We start from the raw sequence: 19,051 nt of genomic DNA on the forward strand, positions 1-19,051 counted from the left end.
TCCCCATTCTACCATGCATGGTGCAGCATAACATCGGACCGGTGGGTCCTCCGCATGGTAGAAAAGGGATATGCTATACAATTTTCTTCTTAACCCCCCTTCCCCATCCCTCTTCAGGGACCCCTCTTATGAGAGAGCTCTCAGACAGGAGATAGGAACCCTCCTGCAAAAGGGGGCTAGAGAGGAAGTTTCCCAGGAATTTCTGGGACAGGGATTCTATTCCCACTACTTCCTCATTCCGAAAGTGAAAGGGGGACTGAGGCCAATCTTGGACCTATGAAATCTGAACAAATTTGTAAAGAAGAGAGTTTTTGTATGATGTCCCTGGGCATAATTATCCCAATGCTGGAATGAGGGGACTGGTTTGCCGCTCTCGACTTAACGGGATGCGTATTTCCATATAACAGTTTATTCACCTCACAGGAGGTTCCTCAGATTTGTGCTAGGGAAGGACCATTATCAATTCACAGTCCTTCCATTTGGACTGTCCTCAGCTCCGAGAGTCTTTACCAAATGTATGTCAGTAGTGGCAGCCTTCCTACGCACACAGGGTGTGCATCTGTTCACTTACCTAGACGACTGGCTGATCAGCGGTCGGTCACAAGGACAGGTGTTGAAACATGTACAGCTAATAAGAGCAACGTTCGACATGTTAGGCCCCGATCTCCAAGCGCTGCATCTCGCAGCATGGAGGCTCCATAGCTGAGACCAGTTGAGCTGGCCTGTTCTGAACCTGTCAAGGAAATATTGCTGAATAGGAGGAAACCCTCTACAAGGGTAGCATATGTAGCCAAATGGAAAAGATTTACCATTTGGGCCACCTAAAAGGGGATGTCCCCGGGAGAGGCCCCAATACCGAGTGTCCTAGATTACTTGCTGGCTCTGAGCCAGATGGGGCTGTCAGTATCTTTCCTAAAGGTACACCTGGCAACCATTTCAGCGTTTCACCCAGGGGATGGGAGGTTTTCGGTCTTCTCGGACCCGGTGGTAAAAAGGTTTATGAAGGGAATGGAGAGAGTTTAAACCACAGGTTCGGGCCCCCCTGCCAATGTGGGACCTTAATTTGGTTTTGTCTAAGTTGATTGCTCCCCCTTTTTTTGAACCTCTCGCCTCTTGTTCTATGTTGTTCCTTACCTACAACGTGGCATTCCCGGTGGCCATTGCCTCAGCCAGAAGGGTGTCAGAGCTAAGGCGCCTGACGGTGGACCCAGTTTATACAGAGTTCCACAAAGACAAGGTTAGACTAAGACCCCAACCGGCATTTCTGCCTAAGGTGGTCTCCCCTTTCCATATTAACCAAGACATCACCTTGCTGATGTTTTACCCAAAGCCCCATGCCTCCCCTAGGGAGCAGAGTCTACACACCTTGGATGTCCGGAGGGCACTGGCCTTCTATATGGACAGGACCAAACCCATCCGGAGGTCACAGCAGCTGTTCGTTGCAGTGGCAGACAGGATGAAGGGGCATCCAGTCTCGTCTCAGCAGATCTCCTCCTGGATAGTAGCCTGTATCAGTGAGTGTTACAAACTGGTGGGGGTTCCCCGTCTGCCAATCAGGGCGCACTCCACAAGGGCACAGGTGTCCTCTGTGGCGTTCTTGGCCAAAGTCCCTATCCAGGACATCAGCAGAGCGGCCACTTGGTTCTCCATTCGCATGTTTGCAGCGCGTTATGCAGCATGCATGGGAAGACACTGCAGTGGGCAGGGCTGTCCTGCACTCCTTTTGGGGCTCCGACCCAGCCTCCTAGGCATTGGCTTGCAGTCACCCAAATTGGAATGCACACGAGCAATCACTCGAAGAAAAGACAGTTACCTGTTCCGTAACTGGTGTTCTTCGAGATGTGTTGCTCATGTCCATTCCAAAACCCTCCCACCTTCCCCTCTGTTGGAGTAGCCTGCAAGAAGGAACTGACGGGGTGGGGGTGGCGCAGGCAGTGCATATATGGGTGGCCATATGGGCACCACACTGACCCTAAGGCTACCAGCTGGGGCAAAAAGCTTCTGGCAACTGGGCATGTGCTTGGCGCGCACCCAAATTGGAATGGACGTGAGCAACACATCTCGAAGAATACCAGTGACGGAACAGGTAACTCTCTTTTTTTTTGCAGGAGGTGGAAGTGTGTGTTATAATTTCTTGTCTAGTATAAGTAAAGCCTTGTTCTGTGGGGTCTTGCATGGATGCCTGATTTATAAAGGCTTCAAGGTTTTTAGTGTGCTTGCTTTCTGTTTGCCAGCGATAGTGAAATCAGGTAGCCTTCATACTGTGAAATTTGAAGCATAAAAATGGGAAAACTAAGGCAAATAGAATCCTTCAAAATAAGCGTCATTACTGTTTCTACAGGCTTAGTCATAATTGATTGATATGCAGTTGAGCCTATGCCCTCTTCTAATCATTTCTTGAAGCTTAAGTTTTTATCCTAAAATGCTGACAACAGCATAAAACAGCGGTGTTACAAAAGTAATCGTGGGCTGGTTTATATGTGGATTGATGATTTGTGATCCAAGGTAAAGTGAAGCTCCTGAATCCAATGGAACTCTTCTCCTAAATGGCCTGATAAATGTTTAAAACTATTTGAGTGGAAAAACAAAATCACTTCCTTCATACATGCCTCCCCAGATGCCAGTGAACTCTCCCTGGATAGATAAAATTTAAACTTTTCTGGTAGCTTTTTCACCCTTTGTTTTTAAAAATTGACCTAATTTGAAAGTCTATTTCTATGTGAAATATATTCTTGATGGAAACTGTGATTTCTTATCTTAATTTGCCAGAAAGGAGTACTGAAAAAAAATTGTCAACATTTTAGTGCAAAATCTGCCCGTTTATACTAAAAAAAGACGTTAAATGGGTTGCAAATCTAGATGGCCTGCATGGGGAGAGGAGCACCTTTTAACTACATTCTATTTGGGGTGGGAGGCATTAGGTTAAGTATCTGCAGCCAGGTGGTAGACAGGTCACAATCTCCAAGACCTACTCATTTGAAATGCAGCTGTTTAATAGTTCAGTCATACTTCTATCATGAAACCAAAATGTAACTAAAGTTAACGTTAGTTACAAATTGCCATAGTTCCAAGCAATGTAGTGGTGTATGTGTATGAACTGTTTCTTTATGTATTTAAAGGTATGATCTTGAAAGGTGTGATTAGACTTCATCTAATGCAGACATTGCTAAATTCAATCTAAATACTTGTATTTTTGCTTGCAGTGAAGGTGAACGACCAACCCAGAATGAAAAAAGGAAAGAGAAAAGTGTCAAAAGAGGTGGAAATCGTTTTGAGCCATATGCCAACCCTTCTAAAAGATATCGTGCTTTTATTACAAATATTCCATTTGATGTGAAGTGGCAGTCTCTCAAAGACCTGGTGAAAGAGAAAGGTAATGGATGCTTTGGGTGGCAGAGTGGTGTCTGTCAACTGTGCCTGACTGTGTCCTCACAATTGTAATTTATTAGTTGATCTGGATAGAATTAGTGATGCTTTGTCAGGAGTCTACATTAAAGCCTTTTTGGTGTTGCACGATATTCGTTCTTAGGCAGCTTTCTATACAGAATAGTTCCTGCGTTGGCATGTGGTTAATAGTGCTTCAAAGCTTGAAAGGTGCCATTGTCTTATGGAAAACATCAGACTTTCTACATCAGGACTTGTTTTAGAGGTACTAAACATGCTCTGAAGTATGTCATGTTTTGGGCTAATGTAGGTTGTCCATTTAATTGCTGATTTAGTATATGTAGCTGTCCTAGAATCAAAATTGAATAGTGTGACTCGTGTTTAGATAATCAGTATTGTTGTATTGTATTCAGGAGAACTTAAATGTATTTAAGTGTGACCTGCAAAGGTGGAGAATTGGTTTGTGCCTCAGTATTTGCTGTTATTTGTAAAGGAGGCCTTGAAAAAGTGTTTGTGTTTGTTCTTCCCCTTTTCCATTCCTCCCCAAACAGTTTTTCATATTAAATTACTGATTTGTGTATTTGAGCAGGTAAGGATTCTGAATCTGTCAGAAAAAAACAGAATTAATTTGGACTTCTGCCAGTATTCTAAAATGCTTCCCACTCACTTAAGTTTTACTTGTTTGCTTTCATTAATGTTTGCAGGAAGACTGGAAAATGAGTGTCAAGATCTGAATTTCTTATGTGTATATCAGGAGAACCTGCTTATGACTTAAAGGTCTCAATTTTTTTAAAGATTTATAATAGCATACCCGTTTTCTCTTGTAGGTCACTTCTTAAATACATAGTAAGAGAATGAGAGATAATTAGATATGTCTTGCAAATTAGCGACTAATGGTTAATTGTGGCATAAACTAGGTAAGGAATATTAGGTAATGTACTCACAAGCTGTGGCCTAAACGAAAGGGAACACACATTCCCAAAAGGCTCTCATTTTTTTTTCTGGATGAAAACTGGAATTGAATGCATGTAACTAAAAAGGACTGTAGGTCATGGGGAACATTCATAATTAATGTCCTGATTTGACACAATAAAATAGTGGTACCTGTATTTAACTGCTTGCCAATAGCATTAATTATGAATGATCCTGTGTTTTAGAACTGTATTATTTTTATTGGATGTGCAAGAAACATTGAGTAACCGGAGTTTTTCTATGTGTAGATGTCTTTAAGTACTGTGTTGAATTCCATTCCGAGTGTCTTGTGGTTTTTCTCCAGTTCACGTGGATGGAAAAGTCCGATGTGAGATTGTTTCCTGCCTTGCTGTTCAGCTTCTCAATCCTGCAAATGCTCCTAGGGGAACAGTGAAACCTCTTCATTCTGTCTGCAGGCCTTGTTATGATAAATATTCAGATGCATTGTTCTTGGTTTTTGGGACTGCCCGAAAATGTTAACAGTTTAGATTTGCTGTGTAGTTGTGATCTATTTTAAATGGTCATTGATTTTTCCCAAATTGGTTTTCTTGTGCTATGCTTGAACTTGCTGAATTGGTATCTCTTGATAAAAGGTGTAGTAGTTCCAAGAACCAGGAATGTGGCTTTGAAAATTCTGTTTGAACTCTTGGTTTGTATGTGTAAGAATTACAGGCCCAAAGTTTAAAATTTTGGGAGTATGTGAAACAGCTTTGAACATAAAGGATAAATATAGGTGATATTTTTACTGCTCCATCACTCAGCAATCATTTAGAAGATTTTTTTTAAGTTATTTATGCCAATGACATAGGAGGTTGCTGAACTTAGAAGCAATTCACCTCAATCAGCTTTTTTGTGCCAGTAAGTATGGTTTAGGAGACACGAGCTTTAGAGGTCTGCTCATCTCTCCAATTTGGTTTTCTGATGTGTACATCTGAAATCTCTTTCAAAAGGTGGCATATCACTCTGAAGAGTGGTGCCTTGGTTGTCATTTTCAGTGCATTGGTGAAACTTGGAATTACAGGTGTGCAGTATCCTCACTTTTTTTAATAAAACTCAGACGTTCTTGTTTGAAACTCCCCTGTATTGGTTAACAGAACATGTTGAGCTACGCTGATGTCAGTAGCATTGCACGTAGCAAAAAGGTTCTGCAGATGAATGAGGCTATGCATATCTTTTGGTGAAATGCCATTTTAGTATGTGAAGTTTAAAGGTAGAAAAAGGTTGGATGCCAAATACTGTAAACTCTTTCATATCCGACATTCTGTCATCTGAGCTTTCAAATTTGTCATTTTAATCTTAAGTAAATTTTAGTTATGTTTTCCATAAGTACAGTATAATAAAAGTAAATACAAATACACTAACTTTATAGTGTACAGTACTACTGTTAGTAAATACTCTGCATACATTTTTGTTTGCTTCTTAATATATTGTTTTTCTTGAATGTTGTGCATTGCTAGGAATACCACTGTATTATCCAGAATATTTGAATATCTGGCAACCTCCTGGTCTTGGGGCTGCCAGATATGGAAGAGTTTACTGTAGCTCTCTATAGTGTTCACCTAACAAATGAAAGAGGTGGTGGTGGTATGTGGAGAAGCTAATGTAGTTCCCTTTTAATCTGATATTGTAGAGCTGTTAGCAGTTCAGGTTACCCATACGGCTATTTTTAAAAATCATGAGTAACCACAGTTTTAATGGTTCTGTTAAACAATAGAATACCAATTGACATTTATTAACTATTTTGGATGTTTCCTACATTTTCAATTATTGATTTCAGTTACAACACAGATACAAAATAGTTTGTGCTTTTTTTAACCAAATACCTGTAGTGTAACACAATCTCTTAATTATCAAAATGCAGCTCAAATATAGATTTTGTTTTGTTTTTTGAGGGCAGTTATGTGACAATGTAAAACTTTAGTACCTAGAAGTCCGCTCAGTTTTTCTACTCGTTCAAACAAATGCTAAGAAAAAGCTTTCATTTCTAGCAGGTATTCACAATCTCACGTGAGAGAGAGAACAGGCACTATCATGGCATTTCCATAGCTGGTGTCGCAAGGTATTTACATGCCAGATATGTTAAATATTTGTTTGCCTCTTCATGCTTTGGCTGCTGTTTCATATGACATGCTTCCGTGCTGACAATGCTTGTGGTCTTTTTAAGCGTTAAATTTGTGACTGAACTGGCAGGGGAGGGGGAATTGTATGTCTCCTGCTGTTACTTATGTGTTTTGCCATATTTTCTGCTATAGCATTCTCAGATGAGGCCTCATTATGTGGTGGTAGCCTTTTAAGACCCTTTTTCACTGCAGACTTGACAAAATTTAAAGAAAGGAGCAATGTGAAGTTTCTAAAGATAGCCACAGCACTCGACCCAAGGTTTAAGAATCTGAAGTGTCTTCCAAAGTTTGAGGGACAAAGCATGGAGCATGCTTCTCGAAGCCTTAAAAGTACAAGACACTGATGTGGAAACTACAGAATCCAAACTACTGAAAAGGAAAAATCAACCTTCTACTGGGGGCATCTGACTCAGATGACAAAAGTGAATGTTTTGGTCTGCACTGCTTTGTCATTAGCTAAAAAACCTGTTGTCAGCATGGACATGTCCTCCGGGATTGTTATTGAAGCATGAAGGGACATATGAATCTTTAGCACGTCTGGCAGTATCTGGTGATACTGGCTATCATGCTGCCATATTGCCTGTTCTCACTTTCAGATGTCATGAAGTCGGCAGCATTATTTTCTGCAAATATAAGCTTGTTTTGAGCAATTGACTAAACAGGAAGTAGGACAGAGTGGACTTGCTAAACTCTAAAGTTTTAAATAGTTTTTGAATGCAGTTAGTTTTTGTACATAATCCTACATTTGTAAGTTCAACATTCATAATAGAGGTTGCACTTCTGTACTTAGGTGAATTCAAAAATGCTATCCTTGTCTTTTGTAATCAAGCTAATATCAGGTAAGCACTGCACACTTCACATTCTGTTACAATTGAAAGAAAATATTTGAAAATGTAAAAAATGTGCAAAGATATTTAAATAGTTTTCAGTTTAATAGTACAATTAATCATATGATTAATCACAACTTCTTAAATCTTTTATCAGCCCTCGTTACCAACTCTCTCATTTGGAGCGAGATGACAGGCAACATATTAAACTCAATTTTATATGAAATATTTGATCTCATTCTACTAAAACCCTGACTTCTAATAGTTTCTAAAATTGGGAGAAAGTAGTTAACGAGGACTGTCAGTTGTGAGATGGAGCCACACTATATGAATCACAAGTTAAGAGAAAATAACTAGCTGTTGAAGACGCAAACTGGCAAGAGCAGTAATTGGAACTGCCCTCAAGACATATTTAAGACTGGAAGATAATAGTTCTTTTTCACATACTTGTTTTATGTCCATTCCAATCAGGTGTGTGCTCTCACATGTGCACAGAAGCTAGAAAATTTTTTGCCTAACAGCCTGTCAGGTCATCCTAGATGCCTAATATAATGCTTTGCTTACTTGCCAACCCACAATTCCTTCTTACTGCCTCATTGACTGCAACTGGAGCTGAACACTCTTGCCTAATAAGCGCTCAAAGCAACAATCAGTGTATGTAGTTTGTAGCTCATAGTTAAAATAGTTTGAGGGGGTAATACCCCCTCTTTCTTTTCCCTGTACGGGGGTTGCCCTTGATAGTTATAGTTTAAAACGTGCCAGGCTTGTGGCAAACTGATGCCAAAAGAAACCCTCACATTCAGTGTTTAAAGTGTGTGGATGAGGGTCCCAAAAAGAAAATTGTTGCATCTGCAACCCTTGAGCCACCATGACTCCTTCCATAGGAGAAACTAATGAGGTAAAAAGAGCTAACACCTTGACTCTAGCACAATCTCTTGCCAGCTTAAGCCTCCCTCTAGTCTGAAACAAGTCTTTTGAAGATGCACTTGAAAACAGTTGTCCCTCTGTAGCCAAACTGTTTTACCTTTGCCTCCTGACTACCCCCATTCTACCTTGCCTCATCCTCAGACTCTGGGGTGCTCAGCATGGTAGAGAAGGGATATGCCATGCCAATTCTCTTCCCTTCTGCCTTCACTCCTTGTCCCTCTTCAGTGTCCCTTCTGACAAGCAGCTCCTTTATACAGGAGGTGCAGTTCCTTTTTATCTCTAGGGGCAATAGAGGTGGGTTCTCACAAGCACAGGGCCAAGGGTTTTTACTCCAGGTATTTCCTAATACCCAAGGGCAGTCTCGGGTCCATTCTTGACTTGCGAGAACTCGAGTTCTACATGGTTTCCCCTTCCTCCATTATCTCATCTCTGGATCCGGCAGACTAGTATGCTACCCTTGACCTAGAGAACATATATTTTCCATATAGCCATCACTCCACCACATGAGAAATCTCAGATTTGTAGTGAATAACAGCTGCTGCCAATTGACAATCCTGCCATTCAGCCTATCCTCAGCCCTTCTGCTCTTTACAAAATGCGTGGTAGTTGTAGCAGTGTTGCTGTGTGAATGCAATGTGCAAGTGTTCCTTGTCTGGATGACTAATGGCAAAATCTGCTGCCACTGATTCAAAGGATAGAATTTACTGGGGAGATTCTAGACTCAGTCCCAGCCGGGGCATATCTACCATACCCCAGATTCCAGTCTTTGACATCATCCAGAGACTCGCGCTGTTCCCTACCATCACAGTGTAAAACTGCCTGAAGCTTCTCTGATACATTGGTGCATGTATGTATGGTGCACTGTGCCAGGTTCAGGACTCTTCAAATGTGTCCATCAGTATGCTGACCAGCCCCCATAGCCTGGCCATGATTGTGACCCTTCTGGGCCTCGTGCTGTACTGCTTGGGGTGGCGAGTGGACACCAGCAACACTCACTCTGGAGTCCCCTTTGCATTTCATCAGCTGACCCAGGTATTAGTGATAGACATGTCCATCTTGAGTTAGAAGGACCTCAGGGCTCCAGGTCACTGGTCCCAAGCCAATTTAATTCTGCATATCAACGGCAGGGATCTGAGGGTAGTATGTCTCACATGCCAGACTTTCAGTGTACGCATAACAGAGCACCGTTTGACTGACAATATGATGGCTGTTCTTTTATCAACAAACGTGTACACTCCTCTCCCCTGTTCAGAAAAGGCCTCTTTCTATGGGACATCGTTGTGGAACAGTCAGTTCATCTGGAAGCATCTTGTATTCCTGGAGCTCATAACAAGCTGGCAGACCATCTCAGCGGGTTTCCCATGGGCTTAAGTGTGTGGGTTTTTTTTTTTTTTTGTTTGGTTGTTCTTTTTGCCCTGATACTGCCGACTTCATGCTCCCCAAATGGATTTGTTCGCCACGCACCACAAGAGGACATGAAGTGTCTCTGGTTTTTGTTCTTTTTCCCATGTACACATCATTTCCTCTACACCTTCCCACTGATCTTGTTGGTTCACAGTACTCAAAATAAAGAGGGCTTAAGCACAGGTGACCCTTTATATCGCCAGCCTGACCTCATCAGGGCTGGTAAGTGTCCTTTGTGGACATGTCAGTGGAAATACATGCCACACTTTATCTCTACCTGGGTCTTTATGCTCAAGACAGTTGTCTCCAGCCTCTGAATCTTGAGTCCATACATTGCACAGCTCTGTGGCTGAACACTAGAGAGCTGCTTTGCTCAGACCAAGATTATAGAGTTTTCATGGGTAGACGAAAACCTTCCCCAAGAGCCACTTAGCTGCCCAAATGGAAAAGCTTCTTCATCTGGACATCTCAGCATGACTCATCTATGTCGGTACCAATTCCACTTCTCCTCCATCACCCTAAACAACAAGGTCTTTCAATTTCGTCTATTAAGGGTCGTCCTCCTAGACACAATATTGGCGTACAAGGCCATATAGTATTCTGATCCCATGCTTAGATGGTTTCTAAAAGGTCTGGACAGCCTACAGCCAGAGGTCCCTTAATTCTTTCAAGGCTTCGTGTGTTGTCCATTTGAACCCTGTGACTACATGTTGTCTCTTTGGGGGTGGATTTCCTGGTGGCTATAAGCGCAACCAGGAGAGTGTCAGAACTTAGGGCCCTAATGTCAGAACCACCCTCTACCATTTTCTTCAAAGACAAGGTGCGGTTAAGACCTCACGTGGCATTGCTGCCTAAGGTGGTTTCTCAGTTCCACATCAATCAGCACATATTTCTCCTGGTGCTTTTATCCTAAATTGCATTTCAGGAGTTGAGGACAAAGACTCCGTATCCTGGACCTATGCAGGGGCATTGGCCTCTTACATTGAGGGAACTAGATTGTTTAAGAAATCAGCCCAGTTATTTGTAGCTGTTGCAGATAGGATTAAAGGCCAGCTTGTGTCATCTCGGCAGGTCTCTTCCTGGATAGTCTTCTGCCTTTGCAAATGCTACAGTTTTCCACGGGTCTCTGCTCCTGCAGCTGTGGCTCATTTCACCAGGTTGCAACTTTCAGCCACAGTGTTTCTCATGCATGTCACTGCTCTACATAGCTTTGGAACGGGACATGGTCTTCCATCCTTAAGTTCACTGCACATTATACAGTCACGCAGCAGGCCAGAGAAGTGGTAGTGTAGTGCTCCCCTCAGCTTGTGGCTCCGATACCAACTCCAAACACTTCAGCTTGTGAGTCACCTGATTGGAAAGCACATGAACAAGCACTTGAAGAAAGTTACCTTTCATAACTGTTCAGGATGTGGTATTCATGTCTGTTCAAATACCCACCCTCTTATCCCTCTGTCGGAGTAAAGGTAAGACGAACCAGGGTGGTTGGCCAGTCAGCAATAACTGTGCCACTCCAGAGGATGTCAAGGTTGATCCAATGGTTGCTGCTAGGCGCAAAAAAAAAACCAAAAAAAAAACCCCAAAAACAAAAAACTTCCAGCTTCTGTGCATGATCGTATACACCTACTTGGAGTGGACATGAACATCTCATGCAGTCATGAAAAATGAGTAACCGTTCTAGGAATCACTGACTGCATCTGCAGTAATCGTGGCTACATCTTTGTATCCTAATTGTGAGAAATAATACAAATATGGAAACATCACAATCTGAATTTGTATTCAGTGTAGAAAGAAAGGCAGTATGCAAAACTGTTTCTTGATGAGATGATCGGTAGGTCTATGTAGATGAACAGAGCTGCAAAAAATTTCCAATAGTAAACATATAGTGAAACGTCATCGTTTCCCACTCATCCCTGTCAACTCTTTAGATCAGTGGTTCTTAACCTTTAGTGCAGCCTGCACCCCTTTGGTTCTCAAAATATTTTCTTGCACCCCATATCAAAAATGGAGGTTGGGGACCTATATACTTTTAAATGCATATTAAATGAATGTAAAATAGTTCTGTTATTACCACAAATAGTGTACAGTAGGCATAAAAAAATACACAGGTACTACCCCGAAAAGATGTTGGTGCTTAATTTGTGTGTTCAGTGATTTCCCTTCTAAAAAAAACACTAGCATGTCCTGCACCCGCAGGGGGGGTGTGTACTCCAGGTTAAGAACCGCTGCTTTAGATATTCTTGTTGGCTTCTCTCCATGAATTGGATACTGAGGTAGTTTGTGCCCAGAAAGTATGATGCAGGCAAAGTGGGTTTTTTTGAAAAACAGCTCGAATTAAGTGCTCTGGATTTGTTACTTAACATTTTATATTACAGTTGGTCACACAAACCTAATCACTACTGGAAGCTCCATCAGCGTGCCTACCAGCCAGACTTAAGTTTATGGTAGGCACGCCTTGTTCTCTTTTTTATTTTAAAACAGCTTGTTACTTTTAAACTCTAGCCTGTTCTTAGTTTGAAATAAGTAGTGTTCTAAAATATGTATTTATTTGTAACCTTGGAAACCAGCATCTTGGATGTAACTTCATACACTGTACCCCATCGACATACTATGCTTGCTTGTTGTACAATAGGGGAGTTGTAGTGCATAGTGGCAGGGGCCACATAGACAGTAAATATGTGGAACACTAAGCACTGCAGATTTACAGCCCAGCTTGTCACACAGGTCACCTAGACGTACCTGTAACCATAATTCATTATATTACGCTATTAACTATATAAACTTTGGCATAGGGAGCACCAGGAATTTTAAAGCATTTTGAAAGAAATGTAGTGCCATCAGAACTTGAGAAAATGTTTCCTTAAAAACCCAAAAATCACAAGGAAACAGTTTCCTTCAACATACCAGTTTTTTAGTGCATTGTCATTATGGATGTATTTTCTGCTGTTTTCAGTTTTTACTGAAGAATATTTTTGGTAATACTGATTCTCAGTGAATCTCTTTATTGTAACACATTTCACCTTGGCTTTATCTGATGCTCAAAACTTGGGGACCATGAAAAGCTTTGAGCACCATCCTAGCAACAGGTGGAACAATCTTTGGACTTTTTCTGCTCAGAGTTCCAAACTGAGATGTGGTCAAACTGATTGTATCATACTTTCTACTACCAATTAGAAGCCAGATATGTGGAAGTTTATTAAATGAGACTCTGATTTTTGTGATGGTCCCGACATAACTATATTTAACAGATTATCAGGATGTTTGTCGTCAAAGGAGTATTCTATGATCTAGGCCATGGGTGTCCAACCTTTTGGCTTGCCTGGGCCGCATTGAGTGAAGAGGGTCGCATATAAAATATATAATATAGTTAATGTATATAAATCACATCATAATGTTAAAAGTTTATGATCTTGTGGGGCCGCATTACTAGCTGTCCAGGGCTGTATGTGGCCTGCGGGCTGGACACTCCTGATCTAGGCTTTCATGTCAAGTTTTCTAAACCTTTATAAGCTTCATGGCTGAAAAATGAACCAAAGTTCTTGCTTTTCAGGTTGCTAAAAACCAGTAGGAGTTAGATGGATTAAATACCTGCTCTTTTTTGTCAAGTCTCTGGAATATATACAGTACAATTGATTATATCTGCCTGCTTCAGATCATGGAAATTTGGGTAATCGGTTTTAGAAGTAACACATTTCAGCTCTAACTATATTTCATATGTCTGGGATAGTCTAGAAGTGAATGGGTGAGATCTAGTAAAACTTAAGACACTCAAAGTCAGGCATGTCTTAACGCTTTTTTACAAGGCTTTCTCAACAAGTGACAGTTTTAAATTTCAGAAATCAAGGACACACACACTCATTGTCAAGCTTGAAGATTGCATTCAGCAAGTATAATACAATTATTAGTCCTGCTTTAATTGGATATCATAATACACACCTAACAAAAGAGTTACACACTACAGTGTGTATCTATTTTGGAAGTCTATTTATGGCTTGTATTAAAAAGAGCTTGCATGAAATATCTTAAAACAAGCCATATTGAAATGAACGCTGCTTTTCTAATGGGACTAATGAGTCAAATGTAATTAAAAATTTAGAGAGTTTGTCAAATTTTGAATTTATATAAAATAGTGGACAAATTAAAAAAGGAAAAGAAAACTGACTTTTTTTGAGAGAACGGCACCCATTTTGCTCAGAGCAAGCTTTATGCTTTAATGGTTACTTCTGAGTTGCCATCTTGTGGGAAAGGTCAAATTTTGTGGAAACTTGACAGTCATGCCAGTTTTTCTACATCAGATTTTCAAATAATCAACACTTAATGAAAATCTCATTTACTTAATCATTTTTGTTTTAATTCATCCTCTTCCTTCTCCCCAGACTACTAGTTTCCAAACAAAACAAATATACAATAGGTAATAATTCTTTATAGGCGAGGTAATGGAACAAGCTAATAGGTCTTTATTTTCATGTTTAATAAGACTTTTTCCTCCCTTTTCATGGTCTTGAAAATTTACAGATAAACAAATTTTGATAGTGCCCTTATCTTTCATCTTTGTGTGTGTGTGTATGTATGTGTGTGTGTGTGTGTGTGTGTATATGTATATATATATATATATATTAAAAAAAAATTCTTAAGGCATGCCTTTTCAGATGAATCCAAGATCGTCATTTCATTCCTCTGTAAGCACAATTACAAATTTTGCCATGTGGAAGAATCTTTGCAACTTGGAAACCTAACTTTATTTACAGTAAAATTCTGCTGAAAATGACAATAGCAAATACCCACATCCATTAAACTTGGTACATTGCAGAATTCCTGGGGCATGTGTTTTCGGTTGCTGTAGTAACAAGTTGCTTTGATACTTTGTGTTTTCAGAACATTTTAGTTCTTTTCTTTGAGCTGCATAGCTTATCTTTAACATATGGTATAGTAAACTCGTATCCTTCAACCCCCTGACCAGCAGGTTGCTGGATATGCAAATATACCGGTTAACAGAGGCACATGCAGCTAAGAGGAGACAAAGCTGCACAATCCCTGTCCACTCTGGGGCCAGGAAGCCACTTCTAGGCTGGGGGGTGGGGGGCGGGGGGCGCCGCTGGTGGCTTCAGGGAAACACTGGCTGCTTTGGGGCCAGAGAGACAGCCGGAGTATGGGGGAGTGCTAGCCGCTCCAGCACCGAGACGCAGACTGGGGGAAGTCTGGTAGCGCTGGGGCTGGGAGTAATATCCATGGTCAGTTATGCGCTAAGATCAGAAAGTGGCATGTTTGTGCCAGTCATCTGAGACTTCTGGTTGAATGAATATTGAATAAAAGAGTTTTACTGTATTCAAAACATTCTGTCATTCCACATAGTATTACAACGACCAAACAGAGGCTAGGAGAAATATGTATCTGGATTGGGCAAAATTTAATAGATCATTGAGCTCATATTTTTAAAAGGCTGTGTCTACACTAGCGCCCTTCTTTGAAGGGGGCATGGTAATCAGCCCGAGTGGGGAATAACAGTGAGGTGCTGTGATGAATATGCAGCACCTCCATTAGGCTGATTTTCACCGTGGCAAACTTTGAAGTGCTGGCATGCCATGTAGCTGCAGGCACTTGGAAGTTGCAGGGGTACTTCAAATTGCTGTTGCTCCCAAAATTTTTCAAAGAAGGGGGCTAGTGTAGAAACAGCCTTTCTGTAGGTTATAGTTGCCTTGTATTAGTCCGTAAGCTTTAGTAATCCTTACATGCCCTTATTTGATACCTGGCTAATATTTCTTAACTCAGTAGTTGTAATGCAGTGGTTCTTTCCCACTTGATCAACTTTATTTTAAACTTTGTTAGAACATTTTTTTAAAACAAAATAAAAAAATCTCTAATTTCTGCCAGGTCCCCCATTATAATCTACCATAGGGTAGAGGAAAGGTCCTTTCATGGATCGGGAATTGGTTAAAAGACAGAAAACAAAGGGTGGGAATAAATGGTAAATTTTCACAATGGAGGAGGGTAACTAGTGGTGTTCCCCAGGGGTCAGTCCTGGGACCGATCCTGTTCAACTTGTTCATCAATGATCTAGAAAATGGTGTAAGCAGTGAGGTGGCAAAGTTTGCAGATGACACCAAGTTGTTCAGGACAGTCAAAAGCAAAAGGGATTGTGAAGAACTACAAAAAGATCTTAGCAAACTGAGTGATTGGGCAGCAAAATGGCAAATGAAATTTAATGTGGGTAAGTGTAAGGTAATGCATGTTGGAAAAATAACCCAAATTACACGTACTACATGATGGGGTCAAATTTAGCTACGACAGATCAGGAAAGGGATCTTGGAGTTATAGTGGATAGTTCTCTGAAGACATCCATGCAGTGTGCAGCGGCAGTTAGTAAGGCAAATAGGATGTTAGGAATTATTAAAAAAAAAAAAAGGGATCGATAATAAGACAAAAGAGATCATACTTCCCCTATATAAAACTATGGTACGCCCACATCTCGAGTACTGCGTGCAGATGTGGTCTCCTCACCTCAAAAAAGATATATTGGCATTAGAAAAGGTTCAGAAAAGGGCGACTAAGATGATTAGGGGCTTGGAAAGGGTCCCATATGGGGAGAGGCTAGAGAGACTGGGACTTTTCAGTTTGGAAAAAAGGCGATTGAGGGGCGATATGATAGAGGTATATAAAATCATGAATGGTGTGGAGAAAGTGAATATAGAAAAATTATTTACCTTTTCCCATAATACAAGAACTAGGGGACACCAAATGAAATTGATGGGTAGTAGGTTCAAAACTAATAAAAGGAAATTTTTCTTCACACAGCGCACAGTCAACCTGTGGAACTCCTTGCCCGAGGAGGCTGTGAAGGCCAGGACTCTATTAGGGTTTAAAAAAGAGCTTGATAAATTTTTGCAGGTTAGGTCCATAAATGGCTATTAGCCAGGGATAAAGTATGGTGCCCCAGCCTTCATAACAAGGGCAGGAGATGGATGGCAGGAGATAAATCACTTGATCATTGTCTTCTGTTCTCCTTCTCTGGGGCACCTGGCATTGGCCACCGTCGGCAGATGGGATGCTGGGCTGGATGGACCTTTGGTCTGACCCAGTATGGCCATTCTTATGTTCATTGAGGTAGGAAAAACTCTGATCAAACAGCAGTGCCTTTGTATGGTAGCTGAAAGATTGGATTCCCCGAAAGGATTCATGTACCATTCTGTGTTGGTGGCCCAGTGCAGTCTGATTTCTTGGCTACTGATAGAGGGTAGCGTTGTGACCCGTCCTCCCCATTTTGTGGTATTTTTTTACTTTTCCTTTTTTCTCCTTGCACGGTCCCAGTAATGGAAAGGGAAATGCAGTATTGGGGCACAGAATGTCATGCAGCTGTATGGTAAGAGTACTTCCATGACTGATATGTCTCTTAATGTGTACTTTCCCAGTGGTACTTGAAAAAGGTCCCATGAGGCCTTTTCTTTACCTTCTGATTTGAAGAACTGGGTGGCTTTTCAAGTACTCATCTTAAAGGGAACGCTGATGTGGACTTTATCATATTTCTTCTGTAATCTAAACTTACTTTCACGGATGGTGCTTGTCACATGGTGCCCTGTTCTGAAATTTGGCTGCTCCTGGAAGGAGGCTCAAATAGGTGAAGGGTAACAATGTTAGATGACTTTTTAAATATTAATGTAAAAAAACTTGAACACAGATCTCAGAATAAAATTGGTACAAACACTGTTTCTTATAAGAGATGTGAATTATCGATTGGGGACATCTTCAGTAAATCTCGTTTCAAAGTTAACTTCTCTAAAGGGTCACCAGACTGATTACAAGGATAAGTGTTAAATCATTTCACTGTGGCTTTGTTACAACTGAGCCCAATGATCAAGGGGGAGAAAACTTGTTTGAGGAGTTGGTGTAGTTTTTTTGTGTTTTAGTGGCAGCTGATTTGATTAGTAGTTTGGAGTGCAGATCAGTATTTTCCAGTGGACCCACAGAATTATTGGGAACATAAGAAAACAAAAAGAGCAGTCATGTAGTACTTCAAAGACTAACAAAATAATTTATTAGGTGATGAGCTTTCGTGGGGCAGACCCACTTCTTCAGCTCTAACAAATTATTTTGTTAGTCTTTGAAGTGAGACATGAATGCTTTTTTGTTTTGTTAGGATACAGACTAAAACAGCTAGCTCTGTTACTTTGGGGGCTTAAGGTTGCTGCTGATTTCCAACCTTGCAACTTTCACTTCTGGCTTTTGTGAAGTGGATTGTCTGTATTTCAGGTAATCTGAGAATTTGTTTTTAAATTACCACATAAAATTTGCATTAAATAGTGTGGCTAGACTCTGCTGTTTTAAACAAATGGCTTCAGACTTTCCTCATCATGCTGAATATTTATGCCCAAAGTAGTTGTTGGAAAGGATTTTTTTGGCTACATTAGAAGGAGAGTACTCAAGGATGGTACTTAGTGTGTATGCAACGTGAGGTGAAGGCTGCCCTCCCAATACAGAGGTGTAAGTCATGGATGCATCTGTTATAGGCTTGTGGTTATCTTGATAGAAGAGAACTGTTTGGATCCACATGTTGGCAGCTGTAGTCTCTGGAGATGGTACCACTCTAAGTACTTAGCTACAAGGTAATTCTCGGGTCTATTAACATGTGTATGACACAATTGTTCTGCTCTCCTTTGCACTGGTGAGGTCACAGTACTGCATATTAGTCCAGTTCTGGGCTCTGCACTTTGAAGATGTGGACAGACTTTAGAGTCTGGAGAACAACAAAAATGATAAAAGGTTTAGAGAACCTGGCCTCTGAGGTATCGTTAAACAATCTGGAGATCTTCAGTCTTGAGAGGCAGTGACTGGGGCAGACCTGATAAGCCTTCAGAGAGGTTAATAGTTACAACTGTTTGCACATTGAAGCTACAATGGAAAATCTGCAGCAAGGGAAATTTTAGATTAATTTTAGGAAGTCCTTTCTAATGATAGACAGTTGAGAAGTGGAATTGACTTCCAAGAAAGCTTGTGGAATCCCCTTCGTTGGATGTTTTTGAGACTAGGTTAGACACATACCTTTTGCTGAATGGCCTAGGTTTACTTGGCTCCATTTCAGCCTGTGGAGGCTGGACTAAATAACCTTTCGTGGTCCCATCCAGCCTTACGCTTTTGACACTACCATGGAATCAGTAACTGATCAGTGTTCATTAAAAATCTTTACTTCATTTTCTGTGTTGACTGTCTGATCCTGCTCATTTCTGATTAATCCAAATGAAGGAGAGGGTGCAGTAACACCTCCCTGGGCTTAAATATCCTATTAGTCTCCTTTCCATATGTAGATCATGTAAATGAATACATCTGAAAAGCTACATGGAAGTCCTCTGACCTGAATGTTAATCAGTGAGTGGTGTTCTAGGAATTTAAACTGTTTGGATGCATTCATTTTACACAAATAAGCCA

The 19,051-nt window shown here is 40.9% G+C and overlaps 1 protein-coding gene across 1 annotated transcript in view; it reads left to right on the forward strand.

The window, feature by feature from the left end:
* The window catches only part of LOC142002332 (heterogeneous nuclear ribonucleoprotein M-like), a 43,233-nt gene that overhangs the window by 23,253 nt on the left and 929 nt on the right, over positions 1 to 19,051 (forward strand). The window contains exon 2 of the mRNA XM_074978351.1: positions 3,204 to 3,373. Within this exon, the coding sequence (XP_074834452.1) occupies positions 3,204 to 3,373 (170 nt within the window). The remainder of the gene's footprint in view (positions 1 to 3,203; positions 3,374 to 19,051) is intronic.

This window comes from Carettochelys insculpta, chromosome 27 (genome assembly GCF_033958435.1).
Source record: "Carettochelys insculpta isolate YL-2023 chromosome 27, ASM3395843v1, whole genome shotgun sequence".
Lineage (NCBI taxonomy): Eukaryota > Metazoa > Chordata > Testudines > Carettochelyidae > Carettochelys > Carettochelys insculpta.